The sequence below is a fragment of the Geotrypetes seraphini genome, chromosome 9, assembly GCF_902459505.1.
Source record: "Geotrypetes seraphini chromosome 9, aGeoSer1.1, whole genome shotgun sequence".
NCBI lineage: Eukaryota > Metazoa > Chordata > Amphibia > Gymnophiona > Dermophiidae > Geotrypetes > Geotrypetes seraphini.
Genome location: NC_047092.1, coordinates 186,224,214 through 186,243,427, shown reverse-complemented (window position 1 = coordinate 186,243,427; position 19,214 = coordinate 186,224,214). Strand labels below are relative to the sequence as shown.

Sequence of the window (19,214 nt, the reverse complement as noted above, 5' to 3'; positions counted from 1 at the left end):
AAAGAGTCCAAGAAGGTAACACAAAGGGAACTCAAATGTATGTATACGAACGCTAGAAGTTTGAGAAACAAAATGGGAGAATTAGAAGCAATAGCAAAAAAATGACGAACTGGAAATCATTGGCATAACAGAAACCTGGTGGAATGACGAAAACAAATGGGATACAGTACTACAGGGATACAAACTGTACAGAAGAGATAGAGTGGGGCAGAAAGGTGGAGGTATTGCTCTATATGTTCGGGAAGGAATAGAATCTGTGAGAGAGACTATGATGGAAGAGAAAGAGAAGCTGGAATCCCTCTGGATAAAGATTCCCAGACACAATGATGCTGACACAAGGATTGGCCTTTACTACCGACCGCCAGGAGAGAGGGAGGAGGCAGGCTCGGAAATGATAGAGGAAATTAAACACGATTGTAGGACAGGTAATGTCATAATCTTGGGGGATTTCAATTTTCCAGGGATAGACTGGGACCTGGAAACCTCTAATTGTGGCAAGGAGGCAAAGTTCCTGGAAGTGCTAGGGGACTGCTTCCTGGAACAATTGGTGGGAGAGTCAACAAGAGGAAACGTCACCTTGGACTTGGTTCTAAATGGCATTACGGGGCCGGCAAAGGAAGTAGAAGTCACGGTCCCGCTGGGGACGAGCAATCACAACATGATCAACTTCAAGCTCAATGTCAGGAAGGGGAAAAGGTACTAAAACCTCAACCATGACTTTAAACTTTAAAAGGGGAAGATACGATAGCATGAGAGCCATGGTGAAACAACGGATCAAGAAAAAGATGGGCAAAGTCAAAACGGTAGAACAGGCACGGTCCCTTCTGAAAAATACTATCACGGAAGCACAAAGACTCTACATTCCGCGGATGTCCAAAGCAAAGAAAACTAAAGGCAAAAGAGAGCCGGCATGGCTTACTAAAGAGGCGAAGGAAGCCATAAAAGAAAAGAAGGACTCCTTAAAACATGGAAATGCACGAAAACAACCGAAACTTGGAACAAACACAAAGAGGATCAGAAGTGTCACAGGCGGTGAGGGATGCCAAAGAGGACTATGAGGAGAAAATAGCGCAAGAGGCCAAAAACTTCAAGCCCTTCTTTAGGTATGTGAAAGGGAGAAAACCCGCAAAAGAGGCGGTGGGACCGTGGACGACCAGGGAAGGAAAGGGTACATCAAGGAAGACAAACAAATTGCAGACAGACTAAATACCTTCTTTGCGTCTGTCTTTACGAAGGAGGACACTGCAACAATTCCAGAAGCAGTGAAAGTGTTCAAAGGAGTAACAGAGGACATCCTCACCACAGTGGAAGTGGACTTGGACCAGATTTACTGCCAGATCGACAAACTCAAAAGTGACAAATCTCCTGGATCAGACGGAATTCATCCAAGAGTCTTGAAAAAGCTAAAAGTGGAAATCGGAGAACTATTGCAAAATCTTGCCAACCTGTCCATCAAAACAGGACAGATACCGGACGACTGGAAGATAGCGAACATCACGCCGATATTTTAAAAAAGGTCGAGAGGAGTGCCAGGTAACTATAGACCTATGAGTCTCACTTCAGTCCCTGGGAAGATGGTTGAGGCACTGATCAAGAGTAGCATAATCCGGCACTTAGACACACACGACCTGATGAGAGCCAGCCAACATGGATTCAGGAAAAGGAAGTCATGTTTGACGAACCTACTTCAATTTTTTGAGACAGTGAACAAACAAATTGATAATGGAGAACCGGTGGATATTGTATACTTGGATTTTCAGAAAGCGTTCGACAAGGTTCCACATGTAAGACTTTTCAGGAAACTGCAAGGCCATGGAATAGAAGGAGATATACTAAGATGGATATGCAAATGGCTGGAGAACAGAAGGCAGAGAGTGGGCATAAATGGGAAGTTCTCAGACTGGGAGAATGTGACTAGCGGTGTACCCCAGGGATCGGTACTTGGGCCCATCTTATTTAATATTTTCATCAGTGACCTAGAGGATGGAACATCCAGTGAGATCATCAAGTTTGCAGATGACACAAAGCTATGCCGGGCAATCAAATCACAGAAGGACAGTGAGGAACTCCAGAGCGACTTGAGTCGATTGGAGAAATGGGCAGACAAATGGCATATGAAGTTTAATGTGGAAAAATGCAAAGTGATGCACTTAGGCAGAAAGAATAAGGAACACAAGTATAGTATGTCAGGTGCAACTCTGGGAAAAACCGAACAGGAAAAGGACCAGGGTGTACTAATTGATAGGACCATGAAGCCGTCTGTGCAATGCACGGCGGCAGCGAAGAATGCAAATAGAATGCTAAGCATAATAAAGAAGGGAATCACGAGTAGAATGAAGAAAGTAATAATGCCGCTTTATAGAGCGATGGTAAGACCACACTTGGAATACTGCGTCCAACATTGGTCTCCATACCTAAAGAGGGATATAAAACTGCTGGAGAGGGTGCAGAGACGAGCAACAAAGCTAGTGAAAGGTATGGAGAACCTGGATTACGAGGAACAACTTAAGAGACTGGGGTTGTTCTCCCTTGAGAAGAGGAGACTGCGAGGGGATCTGATCGAGACTTTCAAAATACTGAAAGGAATCGACAAAATAGAGCAGGAAAAAAATTATTTACAATGTCTAATGTGACACGGACAAGAGGACATGGACTGAAGCTAAGGGGGGACAAGTTTGGGACAAATATCAGGAAGTTCTGCTTCACGCAACGAGTGGTGGACACCTGGAATGCTCTCCCAGAAGAGGTAATTGTGGAATCCACCGTTCTAGGATTTAAGGGTAAACTAGATGCACATCTCCTTATGAGAAGCTTAGAGTGATACGGGGACTAAAACTATGCCAGGGTACACCTGGTGGGGCTTCCGCTTGTGCTGATTGCTGGATTTGATGGACCTAGGGTCTGATCCAGAGATGGCAATTCTTATGTTACTTTCTGATGAGCGCTGATTGGCTCAGGCACTGACAGGAAAATAAGGTTTGACAGCTCAGAACCCCCCATGCAAATTAAAAAAAAAAAAAGAGATCGGCTGGAGAGATGTCCACTCTCTCCCACAATGTTGCACAATCCCCCGACACTATTACCCACCCTACCCTGCAGCAGGAAAGATACCCCCTCCCTCTTGCTGTTGCCCAACACTCCTCGATGATCCCCCACCCCTCCCTCCCTTATTCACAATGTTCAGCTGGAAGGATGCCTAGCCACTCCAGCTGAGAGGCCTGCCTCTTACAAAATGGCTCCCACAGGAGGGGTCTGAAGCGTCTGGGCCAATCGGATCCTTAGGCCCCTGCTCAGCACATTTGTTTATTTTTTTAAAAAATTTATATACCGCCTAAACAGTTTACATGATATCACATACATAAATTTATAAACAAAATAAAAACACATAAACATAAATAAACAAGTTCTCAAAATATCAGCAACAGGAAAATCGATTCCAAAAAGGCCTATGCAAACAATTAACATACAGAATTTCAAAATGTCAGATGTCAAGAGGAATCAATGTCTAGAAAAAGACATTTACAAATAATTGTGTGTTAAGCAATTTCCTAAATGTGCCTTTTTCACCACATCTCCGTATTTGCTCCACAAGTGAGTTCCACCAGGGAGGGGAAGGTCCACCATTTTGAAGAGGCGGGCCTACTGGCCAGAGGTAGGAGGCAGGAGGCATCCCTCTGGCCTTCATAAACAAGATAAGGGTGGGAGGGGGGTCATTGGAGGTACAGGGGGGGGGGGGACAGCGGTGGGAGAGAGTGGGTATCCCGCTGCCGGGGGAGGGTGCTGGGGGGGCTTGCTTGGCGGTGGGAGTGAGTGAGTATCTCTCCTGCTGCTGGGGGGGAGGGGGCAGCAGTGGGATGGAATGGGCATCACTGCCGGGGGAGGGGGGAGAGGATTGCTTGACGGTGGCAAAATTTTCTGGCAGGTCTGAGCTGTCGAGCCTTCCTTTCCTGTCAGTGCCTGAGCCAATCAGTGCTCAGGCACTGATCAGAAAGTAAGGCTAAGACAGCACGGACGTGCCAGAAAACTTTGCTCGCAAATGTAGGACAGTGATAATAGAGAATCGGCCGGAGTGCTCATTTAAATATTAATGACTTCATTGTAATACATCTGCATGACAGTCAGAGACTGCTTTGAAGCTCGGAAAAGACCACAGTAAGCTGTTTTGATAATCCAATGCTAAATTGGCTGGAACCAGTTTTAGTGAGCATGTTAAAGTTTTGAGAATCTTCCCCTGACTGTCATATCTAATGCTTCTGCAAAGTGATCACAAGTTGTCCATGGATGATCCCAGTGCAGTATGAGTTCTACATGGGAGCCTATCACACCTGCTTCTGCTGCTTTTAAGAAAAGACAAGACTGGACTGACTGTGAACGAGGTGGATGCAGTGCAGCAATGCGTGGGCCAGGGCGTGAAATGATTTTGAGGGGGATCATGGAGTGCTCCTGGAGGAAGGACAAAGCTGTCTTATGCTCACCAGCCTGTGGCTAAGCCAGTGGGCCTGTAAGTGCAAGCTTTGAATATCTGTACAGGAACTGAGCTCTTGTCAATAGACTGTAGAATGCATCAGGTTATTTTGTATTTCTCACTTTACCTTTCCTGTATCTCTTGCATTTTGCTGACGATGAGAAGAAATGTCAGGACGTTAGCTTTGCTGGTAATTTTTAGGGCAGACTCTGCTCTCTCTTAGTACTGCTTAAAGCTTGTCAGGTTTGAATTAGAACATATGGTTAAAGGAGAGCTGTTCAGTGGGAACCTCATGAATGTAGTTTAGGAAAATTAAAAGAACGCAAGGTGTGTGTGCTAAATGCCCCATGCGATCAAAAAGGAAAATCACACTAGAGAGAGAGAGGAGATTTATCCTGCCAGTCTCACCGTTAAAGCCTCTAAGTCTGGAGCCCAAGGGACAAGTGTGAGATGCTGCAGAGGCCCTGGGGAGGGATATTCACAGGCTTCTCTCAAAGGTGACACCTAGTAGCTAGACTTAGGGCTAGATTCACTAAACAAACCCAACCCAATTTTACTCCAGCCCGATGCATGCAGATGAGGGAAACGGGACGCGATTCACTACAGAAATCTTGCAAACCAACTGGGCTGACCAATCAACACAAGAAGCGACTGCTGAGAATCAGTCGCTCAGGTCCTTTCCGATTGCCCTGCCTTCTGCCGCCCTTCTCTCTGCCCTGATCTCCTGCCCTGCCTCAGCCCCGATCTCCTGCTGTCTCCTGCCTGCCCCGAATCTCTCCTGCCTGCTGCCCTGGCTCTCCTACCCTGCCCCGCACTGCGAGCCTGTGGTTTTAACCCGCATCTACAGATGGTCTACGCAAGCATCGGGTTCGCACACTAGCAATCTATGTGGTCAGAGGGGGCATTCCTCTGATCCCCCTTATTTTAATTTTTTTGTTTTATACGGATTGGGAACGCAGTGCAGATTAGTGAATCTAGCCCTTAGAGCCTAACCTAGCTAAGCTGCACTTTTTGGTCCCAGGAAGGACTTCACTGCAGTGACTGAAGCAGAGTATAAAATCGGTGACTCACATCTCATGACTGCATAGTCTTAATGCAGGTTGAACTGAAAGATCAAAGAGCAGGAGGGAACTGCAGTGAAAATAAACATTACATGCTTTTTCTTGAAACTCCATTTCCTGAGGGGACTTCTAGCATTATGTACACTGTGCCACATTTAGGAACATTAATTGAAAGCTGCTAAAAGTTAATTTGTGAAAATGAGGTTCTTGGATATCCCGCTGTGTGCCTCCCAGCCTGCCTCTGCTCCGTTTGCTGAATCAGAATTATTTTACCCATTCAGTTAATGCACAGAGACCACAGACTGTGCAGGTGAGACTGCGTTCATACTTGTTATAACACCATAAGATGCTTATCAGCCATTATCTAAGTCAATCACCAGCATACAAGGGACCTTAGGCTAGTTTCACTAAGGGCATGGATCAGATCTGATCCATGTCTGGGGGGCTAATTCACGAATCGCCCACTTGCAAATGAGGCCGATCGGAATCATGCCCCCAACCAACTGCAGGGATTGCTGAATAGCGATCGCGATGCATGTGCAGACCATCTGTAGATGGTCTGCGCATGCACTGGCCCTCTATGCCCCGCAGAGCTTTTTACTTTTTTTCGCGAGCCCGTGGTTTTAACCCGCTTTAAACCCGTGGTTTAAAACCACTAGCTTACACTGCGGGGAAGAGAGCAGATGGGGCAGAGAGCAGGAGATCGAGCCGAGAAGCAGGGCGGCAGAAGGCAGGGCAGTCGGAAAGGACCTGAGCGACTGGTCCTCAGCAGTCGCTTATTTTTGTATCGGTCAGCCCAGTTGATACCCCTCTTTTTTTAAAAAATGAATCGCTTCCTACCTTACATTTGAATGCCTTTCCCCCTCATTTGCATGCATAGATCAGAGGATGATAGGGACAGAGATTAGTGAATCAGGTCGGAGGGAAATCGAGTCGTAAAGGGGTTGCTAAGTGGTCGGAACTTGATCAGTGGGCTTCGTGAATCTAGCCCCTTATAAGCTGCTCAGTCTGGGAAAGAGGTACTTAAACAGATTTAATCCAGAAATGACGCAACTGGGACCTGACTGGAAGGGAAAAGAAGTGGAAAGTGTGAGACTAAGGTGAATTACTGTTTCCCAACACTAGATCCCTGAAATTGCAGTAGACTTGACATTTTGTGGTTTCTGACTCTCTGGTTTAACACTGAGACAATTTTCATGGATATTGTTGCAGACTTGGAAGGATTTAAACAAGGGGATGGATGCTTTTGAAATTCTGCACCTATTTTAGATGGTAGGTTCTGAGCTTTCTAAATCCAAGCTCTTCTGTCACCCTTGCTTTTTAATCTTCATCTAAGACCTGTGATTGATAGTACTTTGAGTCATGGTATTTCATATTCACACTTTTGCGGAAGATATCCAGTTATATATTCCCTTAGATTCTGCCTGAGGGGATTAAGTAGGGAAGTTATTAACTGGATGGCATTGAATAAACTTTGATTGAATTCTAAGAATTTTTGTGAGTTCATAAAAAAATTTCTTATCCTTGCCGTGTTTTGATCTGATCAAATTATTCATGGGATAAGATTCTAAAGTCTGCTCTTGACCTTTCTGCACCCTTACACACTCCTTCTCAGAAGTCAGGCTCCTCAAAACCTTGGAACCATCTGGGCCTTACAGCAAGTCAGTGAGCAAGATAGGTCCTTTCTCATAGGCTTTTGTCTTTCATAGAAAGATTTGTCATATTTGATAGACTCTAAAATCATAGACTTTTATGATATTTAAGTATTTGTTCTAATAAAGTAACTATTTGGTTGTTTTTGGACATCTCGTCTGCCTCTTCTTGTTTACATTGCTGTATTTTGGGGGGCAGATTGCTTTGTTCTCTTTTTGTTTTGATGAAATTGGCAATTTATGGTCTACTCTTAACCATCCTTTGTGCTCTTAGAGCAACTGACGTTTTGCTCTTCTGTTGCCAGATTTTTTTCATTTGAATGTGCCCTCTCAAGCATACTTTTAAAGACTAACATTTGTTTTCACATATTTGTGTATATATATTTCTCTGCAGACAAGCAGGGACACTACCTGATGATGTCATTGCCAGAGCTGACATTTATTTGGTTATTTGGATTTTTTTTACCCGCCTTTATGAAGAGATTCATCCAAGGTGGAGCTGGACATGCTGGAGCTTTCCCCTAGTTAAAACCAAGGTTTAGGCATATTCTAGATATGCTCTAGAGGCGCTTACCCCAAATACCACGATGTTGTTTGAGGGATTTGAATATAGAGTATTAGTGGGTACTGTGGCTATATTCTCCTGCTGCCAACAGAGAACATCTGCCATAATTGTTCACCTTTCCTGTAGATGAAAGTGTGCTGTGTTGGCTCGTTGCGTTTGTGTGGCTGTCAGAACAAACTGCTTTCTCTTCTGCTCCTCTTCCATAGGTGACTGCCTAATAATTAAGCCTGCCATTGGGGTAATAAAATAAGGGGGGGATGAGTGGAGCAAAATGAACAGCTCCTACAGTTGAGTATTGACATTGAGAAGTTGATGACTTGATGGTATCCCATTGAGGAAAAAAGTTGTTCTCTCTTTTGAGTAGTAGCTTCTGAATGCTTGCTCTTGGGTATGGGTTGACATTCTCATGTTGGTTTTCTTGTAGATGGCGTTGTATTTCTGCACTGGAATCCTGAACGATGAGTCTCAGTTTCGACACTATGCACTGAATGTGCCACTGTACACACATTTCACCTCGCCAATTCGACGCTTTGCTGATGTCATCGTACATCGTCTTCTGGCTGTAGCAATTGGTAGGTTCAGAAGAATACTGCAAGGATCAGAGGCTGCCCAGTATGAGAGCAGAAAAAGAGCCCAGTTAGGGTATCTTCTTACTGGTGCACCTCTGAGCAATACTAAAACTAGATTTTCTCCACCAAAAAGGCAGAAAAATTGGCAACATCTTTCTAAACTGTTTTGTCTAACACATTGTAGCGATAGGCTAACTTCTTTTCCTGTATTGCAATCTTGGTGGTAGAGAGGAGGGGGCTTCCCAGTTGTATCCTGGAAATTCGAGACCTATAGATGATTTCCACAGATGACAATGGAAATGTTAAGAGGTGGTGATGATGCTTCTCTGTCTATGGATTTTTGTATTCCAGGCTATGGGAGTCCTGTGAGATTGACAGCAGCTGAAATTCAGAAGCAAGCAGACCTCTGCAATGACCGGAAGACCGCATCTAAGCGAGTGCAGGAGCTCAGCACTGACCTCTTCTTCTCTGTATTTGTCAAGGTGAGGCCACTTGATTGTTCTCATTACCAGAGTTCTGTCTGCTGCTGAAGGACACTGCAGCGAGGTCTGGTTAGCGCTGCTATTAATACAATGGAAATGATAGGCAATCTAATATAATAAAAGCCTAAGCGCACATGCGCACTCTTACCAGCATGTTCCATTTTCTGTACGCTGTAGGTCCCCGCAGGTAGGAGTGCGCATGCACGCTTACCACACGCATCTCTCTCTCTCCTGAGGCGGATGTCAGCCGCCGCGGCTGTCGGCGTCTGCAGGCCGCCGCGGCTGTTGACGCCTGCAGGCTGAGGCGGCTGTCGACAGAGGGCAGACACGAGGTAAAGGGTGCTGCTGGACAGGGGAAGAGAAGGGGGGGAGAAAAAAGTAAGGGAGGCCTACTGCTGGACCTAGGAGCAGGAAAGAGGTGCCGATGGACAGGGGAAGAGATGGGGGAGGGGAGAAAAAGGGAAGGGAGGGCTATTGCTGGACAGGGCGACAGGAAAGAGGTGCTGCTGGACAGGGGGAGATTAAAAAAAGGGAGAAGGACTGCTGCTGGATAAGGGGAGCAGTAAGGGGTTGTGGTGGACACAGGGAAGTAAAAGGAAGGGAGAATGGGTGGACATCCTAGGAAAAATAAAGACAGAAATACAGAAAGCGGCTAAGGAGAGAGAGAGAGAGAGAAATAAAGACAGACACACACACATATATTCTAGAACCTGTTAATGTAACGGGCTATAAGACTAGTAATCTTAATAAAACCAAAAAGAATGGAATTTAAGTATGTAGAAGTTTTTTTTACATACGTTTCCTTCTTTTTGGCAAATGAGAACCTGCTTTGGGCAAGCGGTGTTCTAACTAAGAAGTATGATGGCTTTTCCCACAGTGTATTGAACCTTTTCGCATTGCTCTGCATTATGTCATGTTTTGCTGGAAACATTCTTTCTCTTTGCACTGTTATCCCAGGAGTCTGGCCCCTTGGAATCAGAAGCTATGGTGATGGGAGTCTTGAATGAAGCCTTTGACGTGTTGGTGTTGAAATATGGAGTTCAGAAACGCATCTACTGCAATGTAAGAGCAACCTAAAGAAATTAGAGGGGAGAAATTCTGGGAGCCTTTCCATGATTTGATCTCATTTCTCTGTAGCGGAGGAGTTTGAATATTATCTATGAATAGAGAATCCTGACCATCTGCTAGAATCATTTGCTTTAGTGTTGACGTCCTCTTTGTCATTCTTCAATTTGTGTTATCCTGTCTTTCTAACATCCTAAATTATATCTCCCTTGGTAGGCCCTGCCACTCCTACAGTCCCATTTCAGAAAAGTGGGAAAGAAGCCAGAACTGACCCTCGTCTGGGAACCTGAGACCCCAGAACAGGAAGCAGTGCACCAGGTATGTAGGAAGGGCTTTCAGATATTCTTTGGGTTATTCTCTAGCGCTCTTTTCAAAGAATTCCTAACATTCTGTTTGTTTTGTTGGCCACCAAGGCTGCATGCTGAGTAGAAGATTTCAACATATCTTGGGTGGTGATTCCTAATGTGGAATTTAGTTGTTCTTGCCAATGTGTATCATGTTAAATTTTGCAAGTTTCAAGTTTAATTAAAAATTTGATTTGATCGCAGAATCTTAATCCAATGTGATTTACAAATAATGATAAAATTGGGGTAAAAAAAAAACACATTAATCAAACCAGACGGTTAATAAAACTTTAGACCAACCAAACACAGAAGGTAAAAATAACAAAAATAAAGGGTTAAATACAATTTATAAACAAATAAATAATAATAATAACAATTTTTTTATATACCGCAGGACCGTGACATTCTATGCGGTTTACAATGATTAAAGATGTTACAGATTGAGTGGAATCAACAAAGTATAGACTTGGTGATTGACAGTTCTAGAGATCATTTGTTGAGGACTAAGATTGTATAGGTTGGTTTCCTAAGTATTTCAGGAACAGATGTGTTTTTAGACGTTTCCTGAATTCCCTATAGGTAGTAGGCACGAGTAATTGTTCTAGGTCTTTACCCCACAGTGCTGCTTGATGTGAGAAAAGATGTTGGTGATGACTTTTAAATTTACAACCTCTAACCAGTGGAGAAACAAAGTTCGGGTGTGAGCTTCGCCTATGTCTGTTGGTTGTGAAAGAGAAAAGGTCTGTTATATATTTATGGGCTAAGCCATAAAGTACCTTGAAGCAAACTTGAATTTCACACGTGCCTCCATAGGCAGCCAATGTAGAAGTCGATAGGAAGATGTTACATGATCAAACTTCTTCAGTCCACAAAGTAGTCTAACCACTGCATTTTGTACCAGTTGCAATCGCCGCATATTCTTCTGGGGGATTGCCAAGTAGGCGATGTTACAATAATCGAGTTGACTCAGTGTAAGGGATTGTACCAGAATTCGAAATGATGAGACATCGAAGTAAGCTCTGATGGACAGAAGCTTCCAGAGGGTGAGAGATTTTTCTAATCAAGGAGTTTACCTGGTCTTTCATGGTCAGGCTCTGGTCCAGTGTTACTCCTAATACCTTCATAGTGGGTTGAATGGGATAACTAAGGTTATTGATGCACAATGATGCTTTAGTGTCAAGTGGGTGTGGCGATGCTATGAAAAATTTTGTTTTCTCTGAGTTTAGTTTTAGTCTGAATTCTGTCATCCATTGCTCCATCTTATTTAGTACTTCTGTTGCTTTGGGGGTGACTTCTGAGACAGAGTTAGTGAATGGGATAATTATTGTGAAGTCATCAGCATAGTTACATAGTTTTATCCCCAGCTGGGACAATTGCGCACCCAATGAGGCCATGTAAACATTGAAGAGCAAAGGGGATAGTTTTAACCCCTTGGTACGCCAGATGGATTGCTCCAGGTGTCAGAGAGATCGTGATTAAAACGGACTTGGTAGGTGCGTGATATAAGGAAACCTCGAAACCAGTGCAGTACCTCTCCTCTGATTCCGATGGTGTCTAGGCATTGTAAAAGTTTTCCATGGTCCATCAAGTCGAAGGCAGAGTTCATGTCAAATTGCATGATTAGGGCGTTGAGGCCCTTACTAAACAAGTAACGCAAATTGTCCAGGATAGCCGCAATTACTGTCTCAGTGCTAAACAGAGGCCTAAAACCAGATTGAGTTTCGTGCAGAAGAGAGAATTGGTCGAGATATTCCATTAGCTGGGTGTGTACCAATCCTTCCATGATTTTTACTATAAATGGAATAGATGCTACTGGTCTATAGTTGGTTACTGATGTTGATGATTCTTTACGATTTTTGGGGATTGGGGTTATTATAATATGACCATTGTTAGTGAGGAATTTTCCATTGTTTAGGTTATTGATTAGATAATTCAATAGAGATAATTTAAAGTCTAATAGAGCTGCTTTCATAATTTCTGGGAGACATGAGTCCAGGACACAGTATGATTTTGAGTATTTGTTATATAACTTAATGTAGTTATTCCAATAATAATAATAATAACATTTTCCCAAAGTAAGATATTTGACATGGAGGGGTATGGGTGGGTAATAAATATTAATAATAATAACTTTATTTTTTCTATACCGCCACAATCTTGCGACTTCTAGGCGGTTCACAAAGAAAAAGAGCTATACAATCAGCGAATTACAGCAGATGAATACAAGGTGGTTGAAAGGAAAATTATACATAGGTTGAATTATAAGAAATTAACTATTTTACATCTTACAATTGAAAATAGTCAGACACCAGCGAATATCAGGATACAATTATGAAGAGGGAATTTTAGCAGACAGGGAATGTGGATACCTAGTGTGAGGAAGAAATTCAGGATAAGGTGTGGAAGTTATATTCGCGGGAGAGTGTCTGGCTAGGACAAGAATTTCTTAAACAAAGTGGTCTTTAATTCTTTCCGGAAGATGCTGTAGGTCAGCCTAGCGGTATCGATGAAATAGCCTAGCCATGATTGCTGTCTACCAGCTTGAAACTTGAAAGTTCTGTCCAGGAAGGTTCGATATCTGCAGCCAGCGATTTTCGGGTATGCAAACAGGTTGTGGTTTCTGGTAGATCTAATGGGGGAATAGAATTCGAAGTGAGGTAGAAGGTAATTGGGGGCCATTCCCCAGATTAATTTATAGCAAAAGCAGGAGAACTTTCTTCGATTGGTAACCAGTGCAGCCGTTTGTAGAAGGGACTAACGTGATCACTTTTCTTTAGTCCGAATATTAAGCGGACGGCCGTGTTTTGAACTATTCACAGTTTTCTTATGTATAATGTATAACAGTATTTAACTGTTTTTGATGTATTGGGAATGGAACTTTTGTAAGGGGAGGGAGGGGTTGGGAGGGTTTTCTAACTTGATATCAATTGTTTAGATACTAGGAATAGTTCATAATATTCAAAATATTATAGAATATAGGTATTGGCTGAAAAGTTATATTTTTAATGATATATGAAAGTTAATCAAGTGTATATTTATAAGTTCGAATGATTTTTCTTATACACTTGTTGTAATATGTAAATACGCTGTTCAATGTATTTATCAATGACCTGGAAACGGGGACGAAGTGTGAAGTTATCAAATTTGCGGATGACACTAAACTCTGTAGAAGGGTTAGAAATGCGGAAGAGTGTGAGGACCTACAAAGGGACCTAAGCAAACTGGAGGAGTGGGCGAATAAATGGCAGATGGACTTCAATGTGGGGAAATGCAAGGTCATGCATTTAGGGAGAAAAAAACCCGATGTTCAGCTACCAAATGGGGGGATTAGTGTTAGAGAGAAGTAGCCTTGAAAGAGATTTGGGTGTACTGGTGGACACAACAACGAAGTCAACAGCACAATGCGCAGCAGCCGCGAAGAAGGCAAACAGAATGTTGGGTATTATTAAGAAGGGTATCACGACCAGAACGAGAGAAGTCATCCTGCCGTTGTATCGGGCAATGGTGCGCCCGCACCTGGAGTACTGTGTTCAGTATTGGTCACCGTACCTTAAGAAGGATATGGCAATACTTGAGAGGGTCTAGAGGAGAGCGACACGAATGATTAAGGGCATGGAAAACCTTTCATACACTGAAAGATTGGAGAGACTGGGGCTCTTCTCCCTGGAAAAGCGGAGACTCAGAGGAGACATGAGAGAGACCTACAAGATCATGAAGGGCATAGAGAGAGTAGAGAGGGACAGATTCTTCAAACTTTCAAAACATAAAAGAACAAGAGGGCATTCGGAAAAGTTGGAAGGAGACAGATTCAGAACGAATGCTAGGAAGTTTTTCTTTACCCAGCGTGTGGTGGACACCTGGAATGCGCTTCCAGAAGACGTAATAGGACAGAGTACGGTACTGGAGTTCAAGAAAGGATTGGACAATTTCCTGCTGGAAAAAGGGATAGAGGGGTATAGATAGAGGGCTACTCACAGGTCCTGGACCTGTTGGGCCGCCGCGTGAGCGGACTGCTGGGCGCGATGGACCTCGGGTCTGACCCAGTAGAGGCACTGCTTATGTTCTTATGTTCATTCTAACTTGTGGAAGGAGCTCCAGATCATGTCCGCTGGTATTTAATTTCTGTGCATATCAATTGACTGATGTTTGTATGCAACAATTGTTGAGTAGTTATTTCTTAGGTTTTTGATTTTTGAATCGAAATGTTAAAATAAAAAATAAAAAGGGCAAGGTAATGAAACAATAGGATGGGGGAAAGGTTACCCACTCAATTTTCACCTATCAGCATTACTAGTCCTCTAACATGCATCCTGAATATATAAAATTTGCATAACTCAGTTAAAAGCGTCCTTAAGTAGCCAAATGGTTAGTGCAGTGGTCTGAGAACCAGGGGAACCAGTCCTGTTCCCCTTGTCACACTGGGCAAGTTACTTAACCCTTCTTTGCCCTAGGTTTTGTGGGGGGTTTTTTTTTTTTTAAATTCAGTTTTCTATACCATTCTTCCAGGAGAACTCAAAACGGTTTACATGAGTTTATTCAGGTACTTAAGCATTTGTCCTTGTCTGTCCCAGGGGCCTCACAATCTATCTAATCTACCTGGGGCAATGGGAGCAGCGTGGTTTTGAACCCACAACCCCAGTGCCACACTCTCCCTTACATAAGTACTTGTATATAATCTATAAAACACTTTAATTGTAACCACAAATTCCATCCCCTTATCAGTTGATTGCCCAGTCTTCCAGCCTCCCAGGATCTAGTGAGGTAATTACATTTGTCAATGATAGAAAGTTGCTCAAAGTTTTTAGATCAGACGAGGATTGTGAAAAATAGCTGGAGGACCTTACGAGGCTGGGCATCAAAATGGCAGATGACTTTTACTGTGAGCAAGTGCAGAGTGATGCATGTGGGACAGAGGAAGCCAAACTATAGCTTCGTGATGCAGGGGTCCACTTCAGGAGTCCCCACCCAGGAAAAGGATCTAGGTGTCATTGTTGAGGATACGTTGAAACCCTCAGCTCAGTGTGAGGCAACCACAGTGGCTAAGAAAGCAAATAGAATGTTAGGAATGATCAAGAAAACAAAGATGAGAATATTATAATGCCCTGGTGCAGCCACACCTTGAATATGGGTGCAATTCTGGTTGCTGCATCTCAGAAAAATATAGCAGCATTAGAAAAGGCCAACAAAAATGATACAGGGAATGGGACAAAGGGCTCTTCAGCTTGGAGAAGAGACGGCTGAGGCCTTGAACGAACAGCTCACATCTTCCCACTGTTTTCCAGTATTAGGAAGGATCCAGCGTTTGCAGGCTCAACAATTGCTAGTGGTACCTTCAATAAAGCAGATGCATATGGTGTCAGTGAGATTGCCAACATTTCAGGTTGTGGAAGGCTTTGCCAGACTCGATTCATCCAGCATTTAATTATTATTTTTACACACATAGATTTTGGGATATGTGGGAAATAAATATTTTAATTAATTAAATAATACTGAATAGAGTGGAACGGGTAGATGTGAATCGCTTGTTTACTCTTTCCAAAAATACTAGGATTAGACGGCACACAATGAAGCTACTAAATAGTAAATTTAAAACAAATTGGAGAAAATATTTCTTCATGTAATGTGTAATTAGCTTAACAGGATTTAAAAAGGGTTTGGATAATTGACTGAAAGAAGAGTCCATAAGCCACTGTTAAGATGGCCTTGTGAAAATCCACGGCTTATTCCTAGGATAAGCAGCATAAAATCTGTTTTTCTCCTTTGGATCTTGCCAGGTACTCAAGTGACCTGGGTTGACCACTGTTTGAAACACAGGATACTGGGCTTGATAGACCTTCAGTCTCTCCCAGGATGGCAACACTTGCGTTCTTATGTAAAAAAGCTTTCCTATATTTAGACACACTCTAGATATAGATGAGCATCTTTCGAGAATCATGCGTTTTCCTTTTCTTTCTGCACTTTGTTTCAAGATTTCTCATTCCTATGCCTATAGTGGGCAGATGTTTTTGTAGCCTGTATATTTGCAAATTTCACAAATGCTTCAATATATGTAGTTTGGACTACTACACATTTTTCTCTTTGAAAAATTAGAAAGTGTAAAGTGTGCCTAGCAAAACATCCACAACCTGTATACCTTCTGTTGGTGTGGGATGAGGGAGCGCCCAAGGGCCTTTATTCACTAGCTAGGCCTAGGCGTAACTGCTCCATTTGCTTTTGCAATCCTTTCTTATCACCGTGTCCTCTTTTCTGGCTGCAGGTGATCAGTATCTTTTCTCTGGTGGAGGTAGAGCTGAAATCCGAGAGCGTACCTTTGAAGTACAGTGCCATCCTGAAGAGACCGGGCGAAGTCCCCAAGGAGTGAGCACAGGGACCATTCTCTCTTTCCTTACCTGCCAAGCAGTTTTAACCAGGCACTCTGAAGTGTTGCAAGGACGTTTTAAAGGACTTTTATGGAATTATTTTAACTTTTATTTTCTGGAGGACACATTTTTTAGTTGCTGTTTGACTTTTAATCTGAATTGTAAATCGGTACCATTGCTTGCTTTTGAGGTGAAAGAATGAATAATGCGTTAATTTTTAGAATTCTCCAGCCCTTTCCCTCATCAAATCAGGGTCTTAGTCATTTTAGCTTCTGTTGTTCATAGATTTATTTTGGTTTTAAGTACTTCAACTGGCAATAAGTGGAAAAAAGAAGCTCCTGGTGGGCTGCCCAACACTGGTGCTGCTTGAGTAACGCTGGCTGGGTTGATACAGATGCTTTCTGCATTCCAGACAAGAAACCAAATATCCCTATTCTGCAGTCTTCTGCAATAATAAAGTCTGATGAAGGGCAGCTTGCTTTCCTTTGCTTTTTCTGCGGCTGGATCTGCAGAATTGCTTCAAACCATTGTTTTAATTGGATGCAGTGGACAAGTTTGGGTGGGTCACAATTAATGCACCTAAATGGGAAACACAGATAGCCACTATTCTATAATTAGAGACTCAGGCCTGGATTCTCTAATATCACCGACGGGCTGCTGTAAATGTAACGATTTCGAAAAGATGAGTCTTGCAAATGAGGTTCACAGAGGGTTGCCAGATTTACATGAGATAAGTCACTGGTGAATAGTCCATGGAAAGAGGCGTAAATTTGCGCATGTGCTGAGAAAAAGCTACGCCATAAGCATGCATATCATGGGCGTGCCGTATTGGAGCACACATCATAAGCGTACGTCACATGCGGCTGTTGTGTCAATCATAGGCGTGTCAGCGCTATTGGATGGAGGGGAGGTTCAAGTGTCGGTTTTCAATAAGCGCACATAAGACACGCCTTTAGTACACGTGCCCGAGAAGCGTGCTTTTGAAACTTTTTTCGCCCCAAAACTATTATACAATTATACTACTACAATTTATGTGAATGGTGTGTTGTTTTTTTTAAAAAAAATTTCATGAGCCACAGCCAAAACCACACACCTGAGATATGCTTTTCACAGTACCGGCACCTCTGGACCAGCTGATAATTTTTGGTTGTCAAAAGCCACGCCGCGCTTGGAGAATCACCTGGGGACAATGGAGAATCGCCCAGAGTGCTTGTTTAAATATTAATGAGTCCAATTTACTACCATTTTAATATTTATGACCTCGTGATACATTTGCATGACAGAGTCGTAGGCTGCTAGGAAGTTTGGAAAAGACCACAGTGAGCCATTCTGATAATCGCACGGTAAAATACTGCCACGCTAAGCCAGCTGGAGCCAATTTAACGACCACCATTAAAGGCACGGTAAGTTTTGAGAATCTGGCCCTCAGCTTTAGTTCCTCCTGCTCTGGGATGTTCTTGCCTCCTGCATTTCCGAGGTTACATACCAGTTCTTCAGTTCGAGGGAAGGTAGAGGCAGGCACTGGTGATCTGTGTCCGGTTGTCCTCTTTCAGCACTGCTGCTGCTTCTGCTCTGCTGGACATCCTTGACACCTTAACGAATATTTTGTTGATGTATTTCTTGTCCTGGGATTTTTGGCCTTGCCACTTCATCTTTCATCTCTGAGAAATAACATGTTTAAGTTCAGCCAATAATTATAATTAGCTCTTAGGTTTCCTTCCCCAATCTAGCACATTGTATTTCTTTCGATAACATTACAAAATAATAATGATAAAAGCTAATACATACTATCAGTCTTAGGAGACCTACTATACATATACAAAGCAATCATCAATGTAAAGTTGTAGGCAACAGTTCAGCAGTAAGATGGGGGCTGTCCAGTCTTTTGCACTGAGTGTCACTTGTTTGATTATCTCCCAGTTGGTGAGAGGTCCTATGTGTGTACTCTATGCAAAGAGCTCATAGCACTCAGGGAACTGGTCTGATCTCTTGAGGCTAGAGTAGCAGACTTGGAGGAGCTGAGGGAGACAGAGAGGTACAGAGAAGACTTCTAGGAATGTTGTAGGAAGTCCCATCTCCAGTGTGGGAGCTCCTGTGCCATTTTATAGGAGAATATCATGCTGATGAAGTAGGAAATGAACCCCAGCCACTGAGGATATGTCTCCAGGGGCTTCTGCCCAGGAGGGAAGGGTTAGGGTAGCCGTTGTCATTAGATGTATAGATAGCTGGTGAATGTGAGGATCACTTGGTCACTTGCCTACCTGTTGTGACGGTGGCGGACCTCACGTATCACATAGATAAGGTTTTAGACAGTGCTGAGGAGGAACCTGCTCTCTTGGTACATAGGGAAATGTGGTAGAGAGGTTCTGGAAGCCAAATTTAGGCTCTTAGGTAGGAAGCTAAAATTCAGAACTTCCAGGGTAGCATTTTTAGAAGTGTTCCCTGTTCCATGCGCAGCACCAAGAGACAGAGCTCCGGAGATTCAATACAAGGATGAGGCAATGATGCAGGGAGGAGGGTTTTAGATTGTCAGAAACTGAGTGACTTTCTGGGGAAGGGGGAGCCTATTCCGCAAAGATGGGCTCCACCTTAATCAGGGTTGAACCAGGCTGCTGGTGTCAACATTTTAAAAGGAGATAGAGCAACTTTTAA

The 19,214-nt window shown here is 43.2% G+C and overlaps 1 protein-coding gene across 1 annotated transcript in view; it reads left to right on the top strand.

The window, feature by feature from the left end:
- DIS3L2 (DIS3 like 3'-5' exoribonuclease 2) overlaps positions 1-17,035 on the top strand; it is a 285,986-nt gene extending 268,951 nt beyond the window's left edge. The window contains exons 17-21 of the mRNA XM_033958227.1: positions 8,168-8,315; positions 8,664-8,794; positions 9,752-9,856; positions 10,076-10,177; positions 16,460-17,035. Of these exons, the coding sequence (XP_033814118.1) occupies positions 8,168-8,315; positions 8,664-8,794; positions 9,752-9,856; positions 10,076-10,177; positions 16,460-16,564 (591 nt within the window). The 3' untranslated portion in view covers positions 16,565-17,035. The remainder of the gene's footprint in view (positions 1-8,167; positions 8,316-8,663; positions 8,795-9,751; positions 9,857-10,075; positions 10,178-16,459) is intronic.
- Positions 17,036-19,214: the final 2,179 nt, after the last annotated feature.